Source organism: Helianthus annuus, chromosome 3 (assembly GCF_002127325.2).
Source record: "Helianthus annuus cultivar XRQ/B chromosome 3, HanXRQr2.0-SUNRISE, whole genome shotgun sequence".
Taxonomy (NCBI): domain Eukaryota; kingdom Viridiplantae; phylum Streptophyta; class Magnoliopsida; order Asterales; family Asteraceae; genus Helianthus; species Helianthus annuus.
Genome location: NC_035435.2, coordinates 7,537,813 through 7,553,233, shown reverse-complemented (window position 1 = coordinate 7,553,233; position 15,421 = coordinate 7,537,813). Strand labels below are relative to the sequence as shown.

Sequence of the window (15,421 nt, the reverse complement as noted above, 5' to 3'; positions counted from 1 at the left end):
TGAAATGCTCTAAATACATTCATTCACCCACAATATTTTTACACCATGTCTTACGAGTTTTTCACTCTACCATTCAAAATCCTGAATGTGTTATTATCAAACCGATAGTAGTCTACAGTATTTATTGGATGTCGCCGACCGAGCCGAATTAGAAGACACGGTAACATCTAAAAAAAGATTTGTGCGGCATGATCGTGAGAAAGCAAACAACGTTTTGTTTCAAGATTATTTTTCCGATGAGCATAAATACAACGAAGGTTTATTCAAATAAAGGCTTTGTATCTCTAAAGATAATGATATTAACAACGTTTACCACTTTTCTTTTGGCAGTCACCTAGGTTTGTGACCCGAGGTTATGTTTGCCCCCTTTTTATTCAGTTCTGTTTTTTTGTTTCTTTCAGACTTCGCTTTCTATTCGGGTGTGTTCCAGATCTCAATCATTTGTTTCCATGTCTCTGTTTTGATCCATGGTGGTTTAAAATCAATAAGAACAGACATATCGTCTTCAACTTGTACATCTTTACTTTTCGCCGTCTCTTTAGCTTGATCTCGTACCATACACAACAAATCCGGAATTTTACCAGCAATGCACCGCTCCCAGCAACTATATATTTCACCATTCCATTTCTCCTCCCACTGAAAATAACACTACAATAAAGAATTTTTTAATAAACATACAAAATGGTTTAATAAGTTACATTAGATTTGTTTAAGTACACACATGGAATCGTTCAAACAACCGCTTTTTGTCCTCATTAGGAACATCTTTCCAACTTTCCCATGGACCGGACCACATACCCTTTAGGTTTACTCCAATAATCCGCGTAGACGTTATTTGATTATTAAATCTATAAAATGGAAGCAGTAAATGAAAACCACATTAGTATCATTTTTATATCCACATAAGGGTGTAAGGGGTGCATGCCTAATGAGATGGGGCAAACTTTCCACCCACCCAATCATATTGTGCCATGTCATTTCCCCTCTCATTTTCCCTTCTTGCCCAAAAACACAAGGGGTGGTTTCCTCCAAACCATTTTTTTTAAAAGATGATTGGTTAAGAAGATATTGGGCCCTACCACTTACCCCTCTCCTCATCTCTGCCGCATGCGGCATTCTTTCCCCGCAAATCCTTTTACCGCGCGACAAGATCTTGATGGCGGTGGATATGTCGTGCGGCATATGCTGTTGCCGATACCTTTGCCTAACCCACCCCGTACACCCTAAAGGAACATTATTAATGCATGTGTACTTACTCTCCATCTATAATATAGATCCACTCACGGTTCACTGGTTCGGGTACTTGGACTTGGGAAGAGCCTCCCCGCTTCGTAGAAGCAACACGACACGAAGACACATCATCACCATCACTACCCTCAATGGGAGAAGACATCAAAGTATGCTGCTGATTTGAGTTTAGTCCAACGGTATCACTACTACCTAGATGGGAGAAGACATCCGACAGTCATCCGATCGGACGGTCATCCGATCGGACGGTCATCCGATCGGACGGCTGTTCGATCGGCGATTTGATGTTTTGCAACTTTTGTAAAATCAGCTAAGTTGAGAAGTTTTGTGGTTTAACTGAGACGGCATGACGGCGTGTTAAACAACGGAAACAACACCATGTTTGGCTAAGCCGATCGGATGGGAATCACCACATCCGATCAGACTTAACTGTTTAAGATGAAGTTTCTTGTTCAACCTGTGAATCAGTCGTCTCTTTGATAGTAATCCGTTCTCAGACCGGCACTTCACTAGAGAATGAGTAGAAGGCCTGAACGAGTCTAGTGTAACGCCCTGCGTTTTCAAACTTCCTACATTTAGAAACCTTACGTGAAATTCTATCTTTGGAAATCTTGTGTTCTTATAACCATTCTTTCATCGTAATCGTTGTAAAATACGGAACTTGCTTCGTAAATAAAACTTGTACATTACACTCTTTACCTAGTTAAATCATGTTTTATTTCATATTTCACCTTGTTACAAGTTAGGGGAAACATTGTTGCACATTATTACACAACTTAACTAACAAAATTACTCATTATAATGTTTTAAGAAAATAAAAAAATAAAGAAATATGGCAGCCCCAATTCAGCAAAATTCAGCCCATATAGTTGGGTTTTGTGGGCTAGTTTCAAGGTGTAACCCCTTCTAAACACTTCCAAAGCCCAACCCATTGAAACCCTAATCCTTCCCCCTATAAATACCACTTATAACCAGCCTCCCTACCACTTTTGCAACCCTAAAAACTCACAAAACATCCACCAAACCGTAGCTGAAAGCAAAGGTTCGAGTAGATTGACACCCCTTCACGAAAATGAGCATAACTCACTCAATTCTTATCCGATTCACTCGATTCTTTTTCCTACTTGCTTGTATAATCATGGGGTTCGATTCCTAGACTTCTCCTTGGAGAAATCAGACCTGGAAATGCCCCGAAATCGTCCATAAACTTTCTGTTTGTTTTTATGTTCATCAAAAACTTGTTTAAACCTATGCAACTTGTGTCTAACACATCTCATGCCTATGTCCTAATGCTTACAACTTATCCCATGGTTGGTTAAGCTTAAAAACAAGGTTGAGACATTTGAAATCAGAGGATTAAACCTCATAAACTTGGTGTTTTGTCTAGGGTTTCAACCCATAAATCATGTCAAACATAGTCTTTGATACATGAGTGATTATGGAACAACTTGGGTTGTCCAAACATACAATCCTCACATGATTTGATGATTTCTATTAGTTAGTTTACCTTACATACATGTAAAGACCTTAGTTCATGACCCTCCTTGGTTGTTTTTACATCAAGTGTAGTGGTGAACATCAAAGGGGTACCTAAATGGAAGCCTTGTCTTCCTACCCCATCCATGACACCCATGACTCAACTTGAGGTACCTAAATGAAGATGTAATCTTCTACCTCTTACTTGAATACTTGAACATTTGGACTTAATAATATGTGTATAATATACGACCTACATACTATCTATGTACACTCGAATCTTTGATGTTGAAATCATATTCATTTGTCAAAGTAGTAGGTTATCATCTAAGGACCTAAACCTTGTTATGATTCTTATGGGTGTTCAACTCATAAAATCATTATAACCCATGAGGTTACCAAGTGTCATACAAGTGTTATGTGTGAAGATGAATATTTTGATGTAATATTTTCATGTCACTTTCATTTCAAATCTCGACTCTAAACATGCTTGAACTTAAACCCTTACGCATTCAACCTTCCAACCTCGGCAACTTTGTCACATTGGATAATCGGAAAACATATGCAAACTTTGTGAGTATACTCGTACTTTTCCCCTTTTTACTTTTACTACTTTTGGGGTGTAACATGTTTACCTATTGAAACTTACACATGAACTTTTGTCTAAACACATGAACATTCCTATAACATGCTTGTATATGTGATGACTTGATACTTTAAATTTGGGTGATTCTTATGTGTTGAACTTATCATTAACTTCGTACGAGCCAAACCTTGACATATGTAGCGCTATAGGATTAACGACCCGCCCGTAAACTTGAGGTTATGTCTTGAGCATATTGCGTTTTCTTGGTTTGATATGTTAGACACATGCCATATTTAATGTTTATCTTGAATCATATGCTTGCCATGAGGAATTGTTCACACTTTTTATCTTATGCTATGTACGTACTAAACTTGTATACTCGCCTTTGCTTTTGCATTGAATTGTATTTTAAACATGTTACAGGTTGATGATGATGCTATAAAAGAAGTAGCGTTGATGCCTAGATACACATATAGACGTTAGGGTTGAATATGTTGTATCAAATTTTGTTATGTTATCATGTTGTATTGGTTAAACTTGTTGTATTTGGAATTTCTTGTAATGTTGACTAGTTGAAGTTATGAAATGAAACTTGGATTATTAAATTATTGTCACAAATAGTGTTATGATGTCTCGAGCAATCTTCACACTTCGTCTCATCCCGATGTTTCCGCCATTGGTTGGGGTGTGACAGATTGGTATCAGAGCCATAACTATAGGGAATTAGGAAAAGTAGGAATGCTTTCACCTAGTCTATAGTTTTAGAGCCTTATTCATATGCTTTGCTTGGACTACTACATGATACCTTATTTGTTACTTATTTATGCTCTTTTAAACATGTATGTTACTCATGTGTAATATTTGACATGTTATTCGTACGCATCAAAGCTTGTTCTATTATGTGTTAACACTTGTTTTATCATTTCATTATTTAAGTACCATTCTTGATATGCTTTCTTATGTGTTTATACTTGCTTGTGTATTTCCTTCAACACACACTTCCTCATGCATTTTACTTGATTATTCTAAATCCGACAACACTCATATTGTACAAATGAGACGAATTCACCAAAATAGGCGTGAAACCCACAATTTAGTGAACGACTCTCAATCTATCTATTCTTCTTTTTACACGAGATATCGCCATTGAGCTAGGAGTGAAATCCACATCTAAATGGCAAATCTCAAATTTCAAATTCTAGTGGACCCTCGTCAACATGTCGAAATTTAAATTTTGACCCGACGAGTACCAACCACACTTAGGATACGAAATCGTCAAGATAGGGGTGAAACCCGCACCTTGTCGACTAGTTCCACTCCTTGATTTTTTTCATAAATCCCGCCAAGTCTCGAAATTTCGATTGATTTGGGACATGTAGTAACCGGAAGGGTAAATACCGTTAACCGACTTGTCGGCGAGAGTATTTTACCTATTAGGCCAAAGCATGCTCCTCAAATTCAAAAGACTTTTCGACCACTTTGGTTAGTCAAAGTTCCGTTTGGAACACTCCAAACTTTGGTCAAACATGTGTTTCTATTGTTCATTTTATACGATGCAATCTTTCAACCTCGAGTTTACCTTTGATTTCTCTTTTCACACGCACAACATATCAAACCTTTTCGATACATTTATATATGCATGATTTTCATATAATTTAAATTCATATTCTTTGTAACAACTAGTGGAGAGGTATCATCGAGATTGGAGTGACTTCCTTACCTTGACGATTGACTCCACCCCTCTTCCCTTAAAACGACCTCACCAACGAGTTAGGGGTGATTCCCTTACTTAGGTGACCGTTACCCAAAACTTCTCTTTCAAAATATTTTATTATCCAAACCCGATCATGTTTTATACCTAAATCATTTATCATTATTCAAAATACCTACTTATACCGATTTCAAAATACATTGTTTATCAAACGTACTTCTTATTCTACCATCCATTTTCACTCAAATCATATACACGAGATTCTTAATCATGTCTTTACCGTTTTACTACACGAATTTCCAAACCTTACGAAATGCTACCTATCAATTTAATCGGTCTAATGAATCTCTTGCCCATGAACTTCACATCTGATTTATTAACTGAAACACGTTCATATTATATCATCATACTAGAGACTTCCACTCTTAATCGAAATCAAACTAACCTTTCTCAATTACTTATAAGACCTCATAGATATTATATGATCGTTTTACCAAATACTCTTTCTAACATCAATAAATCCTTTGTTAAAATTATTTTTAAACAATCACTAAGTTCTTTTACTAAATTTCTTTTCTAAGGGTCGACGTTTTCACAAGAACTTTCAAAGTTCAAAATTTCATGTTTTGATGCAAATGAAACAAACCCGTTATTTAAAAAAAAAAAAAAAAAAAAAAAAAACTTCTCTACAACGCTTAACTCGTCATCCAAATTTCAAAACACGTGGGCTAGAAGACTTCATGGGGACCGACAATTTTCAACATACGTGAACTTCTTTTTTTTTTAAACAAAAGTAGCATTTCGATCATTACAAAATACGTTAAGCATGACCAATGAGTACTTTATGTTCCTTTACATATACAAACTATATTCTACCTTTCAAACCAAGCTCAATCTAATTTTGATTCGACAAACTCAACGTTTTGTTTAAACAACTATACATGCACATCATCATACACATTTTAGACGATATCTCGCGATAACATCATTTATATCGTTCGTATCTACATACTTAACTTTTTTTTTTCTCCACAATGTCTCAACGTACACCATATACGCAATATTTATTTTTCATACCTACACCTATGTTCATACGTTTTATGCTTGTACACATACACATACTACTTATACGTTTTACGCTTCTACTTGTACACATACAACTTACACGTTTTATGTTTATGCTCATACATACATGCGTATTCATACTTGAACTTAAGCTCATACTTTCATCCTTACTCATGATTCGTACATTCGTACCTATACGCGAGCGTAATCCGAGGGATTCGCTTACGTGGGTCCCATACATGCTTAAACATAAACATGCTTACATACGACATTCTTCTACGTACACATTCTTCTTTTCAAATTCATGTATACCTTGATTCATACATAACTAGTACAAGCTATGTGGATCATGCGACGATCAGTATAATCGCGGGTGCACACGGGATTATAGTGATAGGCGTATGAGAACCATAGAGTGTACTACTGTGTATGGTAAGACACGGAACGTAACATGACCCCGAGTAACGAAACGGACGTAATGTGGTTAAAACATGGTGGATACGCCGCTGGTACTTCCTATATATAAGTGTTTTCACCATGTTACCAAACTTTCGTAAAACGTGCCATGAGAAATTCAGTGTGTTGCAGACCTTTTGTACCTAATACAACTTCACGCAACTCACAAACGCATTATATCCGATTATTCATGACGAGACTTCATCCTTAACACACTATGTTCATCTATCCAACACTTATGCTATTCACATACTTGTACTCCTTAAGAGTCATTCGTTCATTCTATACTCGTATTATTTTATACAAAACTCGTTCGCAATCCAGCTTGTTTAAACATTTGAGTCCTAACTTACCTCGTTACCTATAAAATAGCCTCCCTATTCTTGATTCTTGTGAAACTATACTTAGTATACCTCTATTGCTTTATTTAAAGTAACAAACCTTTTCGTTCCTCTCAATAAACAGGTTTTACGAAAGTATGATTTTTTTTATACTATCCTTAAAAACTTCCCCTTGCAAATCTACCTTGATGTTCTCCAAAATTTGGTACTTTTCAAAACTTTCAAACTTCCCAAGTTTCAATTCTTAATGATCACCTTTATGCCAAAAACTCTTTCAAGCCTTCCTCTTGAATAAATTTCGGGACGAAATTTCCTAAAGGAGGGGAGACTGTAACGCCCTGCGTTTTCAAACTTCCTACATTTAGAAACCTTACGTGAAATTCTATCTTTGGAAATCTTGTGTTCTTATAACCATTCTTTCATCGTAATCGTTGTAAAATACGGAACTTGCTTCGTAAATAAAACTTGTACATTACACTCTTTACCTAGTTAAATCATGTTTTATTTCATATTTCACCTTGTTACAAGTTAGGGGAAACATTGTTGCACATTATTACACAACTTAACTAACAAAATTACTCATTATAATGTTTTAAGAAAATAAAAAAATAAAGAAATATGGCAGCCCCAATTCAGCAAAATTCAGCCCATATAGTTGGGTTTTGTGGGCTAGTTTCAAGGTGTAACCCCTTCTAAACACTTCCAAAGCCCAACCCATTGAAACCCTAATCCTTCCCCCTATAAATACCACTTATAACCAGCCTCCCTACCACTTTTGCAACCCTAAAAACTCACAAAACATCCACCAAACCGTAGCTGAAAGCAAAGGTTCGAGTAGATTGACACCCCTTCACGAAAATGAGCATAACTCACTCAATTCTTATCCGATTCACTCGATTCTTTTTCCTACTTGCTTGTATAATCATGGGGTTCGATTCCTAGACTTCTCCTTGGAGAAATCAGACCTGGAAATGCCCCGAAATCGTCCATAAACTTTCTGTTTGTTTTTATGTTCATCAAAAACTTGTTTAAACCTATGCAACTTGTGTCTAACACATCTCATGCCTATGTCCTAATGCTTACAACTTATCCCATGGTTGGTTAAGCTTAAAAACAAGGTTGAGACATTTGAAATCAGAGGATTAAACCTCATAAACTTGGTGTTTTGTCTAGGGTTTCAACCCATAAATCATGTCAAACATAGTCTTTGATACATGAGTGATTATGGAACAACTTGGGTTGTCCAAACATACAATCCTCACATGATTTGATGATTTCTATTAGTTAGTTTACCTTACATACATGTAAAGACCTTAGTTCATGACCCTCCTTGGTTGTTTTTACATCAAGTGTAGTGGTGAACATCAAAGGGGTACCTAAATGGAAGCCTTGTCTTCCTACCCCATCCATGACACCCATGACTCAACTTGAGGTACCTAAATGAAGATGTAATCTTCTACCTCTTACTTGAATACTTGAACATTTGGACTTAATAATATGTGTATAATATACGACCTACATACTATCTATGTACACTCGAATCTTTGATGTTGAAATCATATTCATTTGTCAAAGTAGTAGGTTATCATCTAAGGACCTAAACCTTGTTATGATTCTTATGGGTGTTCAACTCATAAAATCATTATAACCCATGAGGTTACCAAGTGTCATACAAGTGTTATGTGTGAAGATGAATATTTTGATGTAATATTTTCATGTCACTTTCATTTCAAATCTCGACTCTAAACATGCTTGAACTTAAACCCTTACGCATTCAACCTTCCAACCTCGGCAACTTTGTCACATTGGATAATCGGAAAACATATGCAAACTTTGTGAGTATACTCGTACTTTTCCCCTTTTTACTTTTACTACTTTTGGGGTGTAACATGTTTACCTATTGAAACTTACACATGAACTTTTGTCTAAACACATGAACATTCCTATAACATGCTTGTATATGTGATGACTTGATACTTTAAATTTGGGTGATTCTTATGTGTTGAACTTATCATTAACTTCGTACGAGCCAAACCTTGACATATGTAGCGCTATAGGATTAACGACCCGCCCGTAAACTTGAGGTTATGTCTTGAGCATATTGCGTTTTCTTGGTTTGATATGTTAGACACATGCCATATTTAATGTTTATCTTGAATCATATGCTTGCCATGAGGAATTGTTCACACTTTTTATCTTATGCTATGTACGTACTAAACTTGTATACTCGCCTTTGCTTTTGCATTGAATTGTATTTTAAACATGTTACAGGTTGATGATGATGCTATAAAAGAAGTAGCGTTGATGCCTAGATACACATATAGACGTTAGGGTTGAATATGTTGTATCAAATTTTGTTATGTTATCATGTTGTATTGGTTAAACTTGTTGTATTTGGAATTTCTTGTAATGTTGACTAGTTGAAGTTATGAAATGAAACTTGGATTATTAAATTATTGTCACAAATAGTGTTATGATGTCTCGAGCAATCTTCACACTTCGTCTCATCCCGATGTTTCCGCCATTGGTTGGGGTGTGACATCTAGATTCTAACGGTTTTGAGTAAAAAGTTAAGAATGTTGAAGAAAGTGGAAATCAGTTGGAAAATGTTTAGATTTAGTCGAAATCATTGTAAAACATGTGGAAATCCTTTAGATCCGAACCGTTCTTGATGAGATGAGGTCACACTTTAGTGTTCATAAGAACCCATGGTGATGTCACCCTAGAACAGTCCCAAATCAGATGATTTCACGGTGAAAATGTGAGATTTAATGGAGAAGATGATGAGAAAGTGTGTAATGAAGATGAAAGTACAACATTTAGGAAGAGAACTTACAAGAATCGCGAGGAATCGAGAGAAAAGAGGCTTGTGAGCGTGCTGGTCGGATGAGGTTGTCACATCAATGAACGGTTGATGTGACAGGTGAGTATTTATAGTGTGAGAGGGTGAGAGGCAGTGGAGGGTTAAGTGGGCTGGACAGTCGTTCTATCGGATTGCCATCCGGTCGGATGTCCATTCGATCGGTTGGGTCGCGCGGGTTAGTTTTCCAATTTTTCGTTTCGTGCGTTGAGCGTTGCGTTGCGTTTAAGCGAGTTGCGAGTAAGCGATGCGATAGCATTAAATAATAGTTACACAAATAACATAACTAACACATAAAAGCTTAACAGTTCGTGAATTTGCGTTTAGATTTTGCGATGAGATTGCGTTGCGATAGAGTTGCGATTGTGTTTGCGAATAACATCCCAAAATACATATAAAGCACACACAAGTAAGCACATAATAACACACAGAACAAATACCAATAGCTGCGATTCAAGTTGCGATGGCGATGTGATAGAGTTTAGACTAACATGCGATGTGATAAAATGCGTTAAATAGTATGCGTTGTAAATGCGTTAAATGCGATAAATATGTTTAAATAAGCATTATAAACGTGTGGTAAAACTCATAGTTTAAAATGTCGTCAACATATATATCGTCTATCGAATTTCGAGAGTACAAGCAGTGATTAAGTAAAAAATGACAGGTTTGAATGTTGACCTTTCTTGACTTTGACTTTGACTTGTACTTTGACTTTGACTTCGGAAAGTCGGGTTGTTACACCTTTGGGGTTGTAAGATTCAAATTATTAAATTTAGTCAGGTTTACTCATAGTTTGCTTTAATAATTTGAGGTGATTTATGTATTATAATAACTATATACAAGTTTTGTTTGTTCCTAAAAGAATCTCCTTAGACTCATTTAGTGCATGAAATGGCCTGCAACCTCATTTAACGGTTGCTCTAAGGCTACAGGGTGTGGTATAAAGCCCCTAGGGGTTTTATCATGCCACCTCACAAAGGGGGCTTTAAAGCCCCTTCCTTTAACTTGCATGCAATGGTCTAAAGCCCCCATCATCATTATCTAATTATTTTTTTATTTATATATTTTATTTAAATTATATGCCAATTTTAATAACTAGAAAACTTAAAAAAGAAACATAATTTCATTAAAATAAAATAAAACATTAAAAAGTCCTAAAAAATGCAAAGTTAAAAAATAAAGTACTAGAAAATAAAAATTACATATATTTCTTGTGCCTTACAAGCCTCCAAAATGACAAGGTCCTCCTCTGCTAGATGTGAAAAGTATTTCGCGAGAAATTCCATGTCTTTCTGGATTTATTTCTCCATTTTTAGTTCTTGCTCCTTTTCCTTCATCGAGAGAAGCTTGTTGAGTCTATTGTCGAACTCGTCCAACCTTGTTGGGCCATCCGATGGCGTTGAAGAAGACGTGTCTCGTGCTCGTGCAGCTACCTTACTTCTATCCCTACCCTTTGGTCATGGCAGCTCTTGCGGTTGTTCAAATTCGTCGAAGTCATCATTTAGATTAATAGTTGTACGAGCATCAGACTCGGATGGTTCGGTAGTGGATGTTGATTTGGACCGTTTTGACCTATGGGCAGTTGGGTCAAACGGCGGTACAAGATGCCACTTGAGAGATTTGCAAAGAAGCTCCCACGAAGGTATCATCGTAAACGGATGCCCATGATGCAATCTATAGTCGTTGTGGGCAGAGGTCATAACGTCCACGTTGCTTGAACCGCTTATTCTTCTAACATTGTTGGTGTAATGATTATGTGAATTGTTGAAATTGGTAATCTTGGTCCGCATTGCGGTCCACTTGCCTGAAAAAGAGTCGGCCGTACAATATTCACCACGACCCATTGCGGCGAAAAACTTCTCACATATACGCCTCAAAAATACTTTTATATCTTGGTCGTTTCCTATAAAAATGTTTAATTATAAAAATATATTTACAAAAGTATATTTATAAAAGTATGTAAAAAAGTTTATGGAGAGAAAATTTACCAACAATCTCATCTTCCGATACGTCGAGCCATGCTTGTGACAAACGCAAGTTCTTCCCTAGGCGTCCACTTTTCGACCGTCTTAGGAGCACATGCATCGGTCTCACCCTTCTTACGATGCCTTCTCGATCATCCACCTTTTGAGGAAATGGGTTCAGCTTGGGTTTTGGGTACGGATTCGGTTTCGGGTGTGTTTTAGGTTTGGGGTATGTTATTAGGAAAACTGAAGGTTGGGAATAATATCCGTAAAAACCGGGAACCGGTGGAGTGGTCGAATGAGGAGAAGTTGGGGTGCTAGGTGGCATCGGATAATATCCAAGCTCACCCGTCCGCGGGTCTCTTCGATAACGGTCTTCTTGCTCATTGTTGGGATTGTTTGGTGCACTTTGCCAAAATGGATGGTTCGGATCTCACACGTTTTGATTGTTGAGAAACATTGTGTGATTATGAAAAAAAAATGTAGAGATTAGGTATAAAGAGTAGAGGAATAAGGGATGAAAATTATAGAAAAGGATAGGGTATTTATAGGTAAATTATATATTTTAAAATTAATTTTTTTTAAATGTTATCGTTCATATAACGGTCATATTGACCAAACACACATCGATCCCCTCAAAAATTGCTCGTTAGCGTGCTGGCAATGACTCCATAGCGCCCCTGTTTAAATCCCGGGGTATGGTCCATAGTGCTCCGGGGCGCTAAAATGTATGATGTGGCGGGGTAGCATTATGCCACACCCCCTGGCCTAACAGAAAACAAACCTTATTAGAGATACTTGGTGCATGGACTCTGGAACCATAGTTGATCCATCTACGTATGTTACCTTGTTTTAAACAGGAAGTATCTTCTTCGGACTTCATTGTGCCTGATTGTAAACCGAGGTTTGTGACGGGTTAAACTTATAAGTTAAATATTAATCTAAGTTTTCATTCTAGCGTGAACAACTGAACACCCTTACATTTAATGCTAGAATGAAAACTTGATAAATATTCAACTTGTAAGTTTAACCCGTCACAAACCTCGGTTTACAATCAGGCACAATGAGTTCGAAGAAGATACTTCCTGTTTAAAACAAGTAAGATACATAAATGGATCAACTATAGTTTCAGATTCCTTTGCTAACGTAAAAAGATATTGACATGTGTCAACATACCTTATTGCTGCCCTGTTCTCTTATTCTCGTATCAACCACTTCTTTTTTAGAAAATGCAAAGTCCAAAAACAATTCCACATTGTCACAGTATTCAGAATTAAGAAATCCATTACTATCGGTCTTTTTATACATCCACCCTCGATCAGTATACCACGCAATTACTACTCGAGTTAATCGTATCAAATTATAAAGCATGATTATGGACAGAATTTGAAAAGGGTAAAATGGTCAATAAAAACATTTTAATATATAGCTCAAGATAAGAAAGCTCAGCCCGATTTCTAACCAATTAAACATATTCCAGATTATAATTGCTTTACAACAGGTTGTACAAAATAACTGAATCAGAGGCAGCTAATATTTTCTATAACTGTTGAATTAAGACCTTTCATCCTGGTTGGAATTTTTTTCAAAAAAATGCTCTCTAGAATCTGAATAGTCTTTTTGCCATCGCCGCACCTTGCTCAAACATTGTATAATAGCATGTGATTGATCCGGCGAATCCTCTTCCTATCGATCATAATGAGATTGTTAGCATAGCTTTGAGCGTCGTCGGTTTCGCTGGCTTAAGGCTCTGTAGTGTCGTTCTTTTCTCTGTTTCCCTCCTCGCCTATCCCAGCCCTTGATTGCTTAGCAAGTCTGATATCGGTCGTGTCTATCCTTATAGTTCAGCTAGACTGTTTTCGAATCTTGTTAACCTTTTAAAGCGCTAGTTCTCGATGGGTCGTGGAGGCCATAGAGGTCAAGTCTTTCGCCAAGACTATGTTTCGTTGCATGATTTATGTAAAAGAAAGGAGTTGGAGCAAAACAAGATCAAAGGTAATCACTACCAGAAGGATGACAGGTGGTACACAGTTTTAAGCAAGAAGGAGGCAAGACAGGAAAAGGTGTTTGTTAACAGGGAGTATAGGCTTCGTAACACTACGTCCTTTTTCATCTCCAACCTCCCTGTTTCGTGCAATCGGGCCATGTTAAGATAAGCTTTCGATCATTTGGATAACCTGGAGGATGTGTTTGTTCCTTTCAAGAAGGATCGGGCCGGGAATAAGTTTGGTTTTCTCAAACTTTCCAATGTGAAATATCCGAACGACTGGATTGATTTGCTTAAAGAAGTTCGAATTGACGGTGCTGTTATTGAGGTGAGCTTGGCTAAATTTGATAGGTTTGGTGCTAAGATTGAGCCAAACAAGGTGGAAGAAAGAGCTTCGGTCTTCTCTAGACTTAATCCTCCGATACATGTTACGAATAACGGGAAAGCTCAGGGGCCTATCTTGGATAATCAGGTGCCTAAGAAAAACGTTCAGCTCAGTAGTATGTCCCAACAATCAGGTGAATTCCGGAATTATGATTGGTCTCCCACCCATGATAACGGATACGAAGAAAAAATGGCAATATAGATCTCTTATCGGTGAAACAAAGGATATTGTTATCCTCAACGATCTTAAAACCCTCCTTTCGGGCATTATAGATGATGCATTGGAACTTAGATATTTGGGAGGTCTTAAAGTGCTTTTGTGCTTTAATATCGCGGAGGATGCTGAAGAATTCCATAACAACAAAGTTGAACAATGGGAAAGTGGTTTTCGAGGTTATACATTTGGGATGGGATTCCTCCGTTATTCGAAAGAGTTTCCTGGATCAAAGTCACGGGAGTTTTTTATCCCTATGGGATCGTCAAGTGTTTAATAAAATCGGAGAAAGGTGCAGGAGATTACTGGTGCAGTCCAAGGTGGAGGCTTCGGATGGGAATATGGCGGAAGATAGAATGGCTATTTTGGTTAATTCTGGTAGGAGATTCTCATCGGAGGTTACGTTATCCTGGAATGACCATATTATTAATGTTTGGGTTGAGGAAATCCCGGGGCAATGGGTCCCGGATTTTCTTAGCTCGCCAGAATCGGAGTCAGTTTCTGCTACTCCGGTTTGGTCGTCTGAATTCGAAGGGTCTCCTCCTCTGTCAGGTGGGAAATCGAATGGGCAGTCGGTTGGTTCTCCAATATCGTGCATGGTAAATAAAGAAGTCCCTTCTTCTCCCAATAATTCTGGCAGCACACAGCACATAGGGACCCACAAATCGCCGCATTCTCGTAATCATGAGGAGAGAGAAGATGTGGGGTCAGATCACAGTTTGGACCCTGATGTTGATCAAGGTGGGCCTCATTGTGATGGCAGCAGGCCCAGTTACATCACTATGCGCCCATCTCATTTTAAAAAGCCCAAGGATAAGGCCCAATTCTCTAACATCCCTGATCTTAATCAGAATCTGGACATCGATAATGATTCTGACCCTTTCAATTTAGAGGAAATATTCAGAATGGAGAATGAAGAAAGTAGGGCAAATATCCATGTCTCGTGTGACGATGTTCGTGAAGTTGATCCGGAACCAGCGACGGGAGAAGAATAGTTCCGTGTAATTGTGAATGAAGAAGCGGCATGCACCATAGATTTCAGGGCTAATTTGGGGATTGATGTTGAAGGGTTTGACAACCATGTGAAGAAGTTGATCTGTGGGGAATTGGAAGCAAACAGGAACCT

The 15,421-nt window shown here is 37.5% G+C and overlaps 2 protein-coding genes across 2 annotated transcripts; both read right to left on the bottom strand.

Annotated features, from left to right (window-relative positions):
• Positions 1–404: 404 nt before the first annotated feature.
• On the bottom strand, positions 405–1,263 carry LOC118490363. Its single transcript, XM_035987950.1, has 3 exons — positions 956–1,263; positions 722–848; positions 405–648 (listed from the first exon to the last, which is right to left on the bottom strand). Exons 1-3 carry the CDS (start codon positions 1,261–1,263, stop codon positions 412–414), a joined length of 672 nt encoding a protein of 223 aa, XP_035843843.1. The 3' UTR covers positions 405–411.
• A 9,940-nt stretch (positions 1,264–11,203) lies between these two features.
• Positions 11,204–11,831, bottom strand: LOC110931175. The gene is made up of 2 exons (XM_022174582.1): positions 11,735–11,831; positions 11,204–11,649 (listed from the first exon to the last, which is right to left on the bottom strand). Exons 1-2 carry the CDS (start codon positions 11,829–11,831, stop codon positions 11,204–11,206), a joined length of 543 nt encoding a protein of 180 aa, XP_022030274.1.
• Between the last annotated feature and the right edge of the window lie 3,590 nt (positions 11,832–15,421).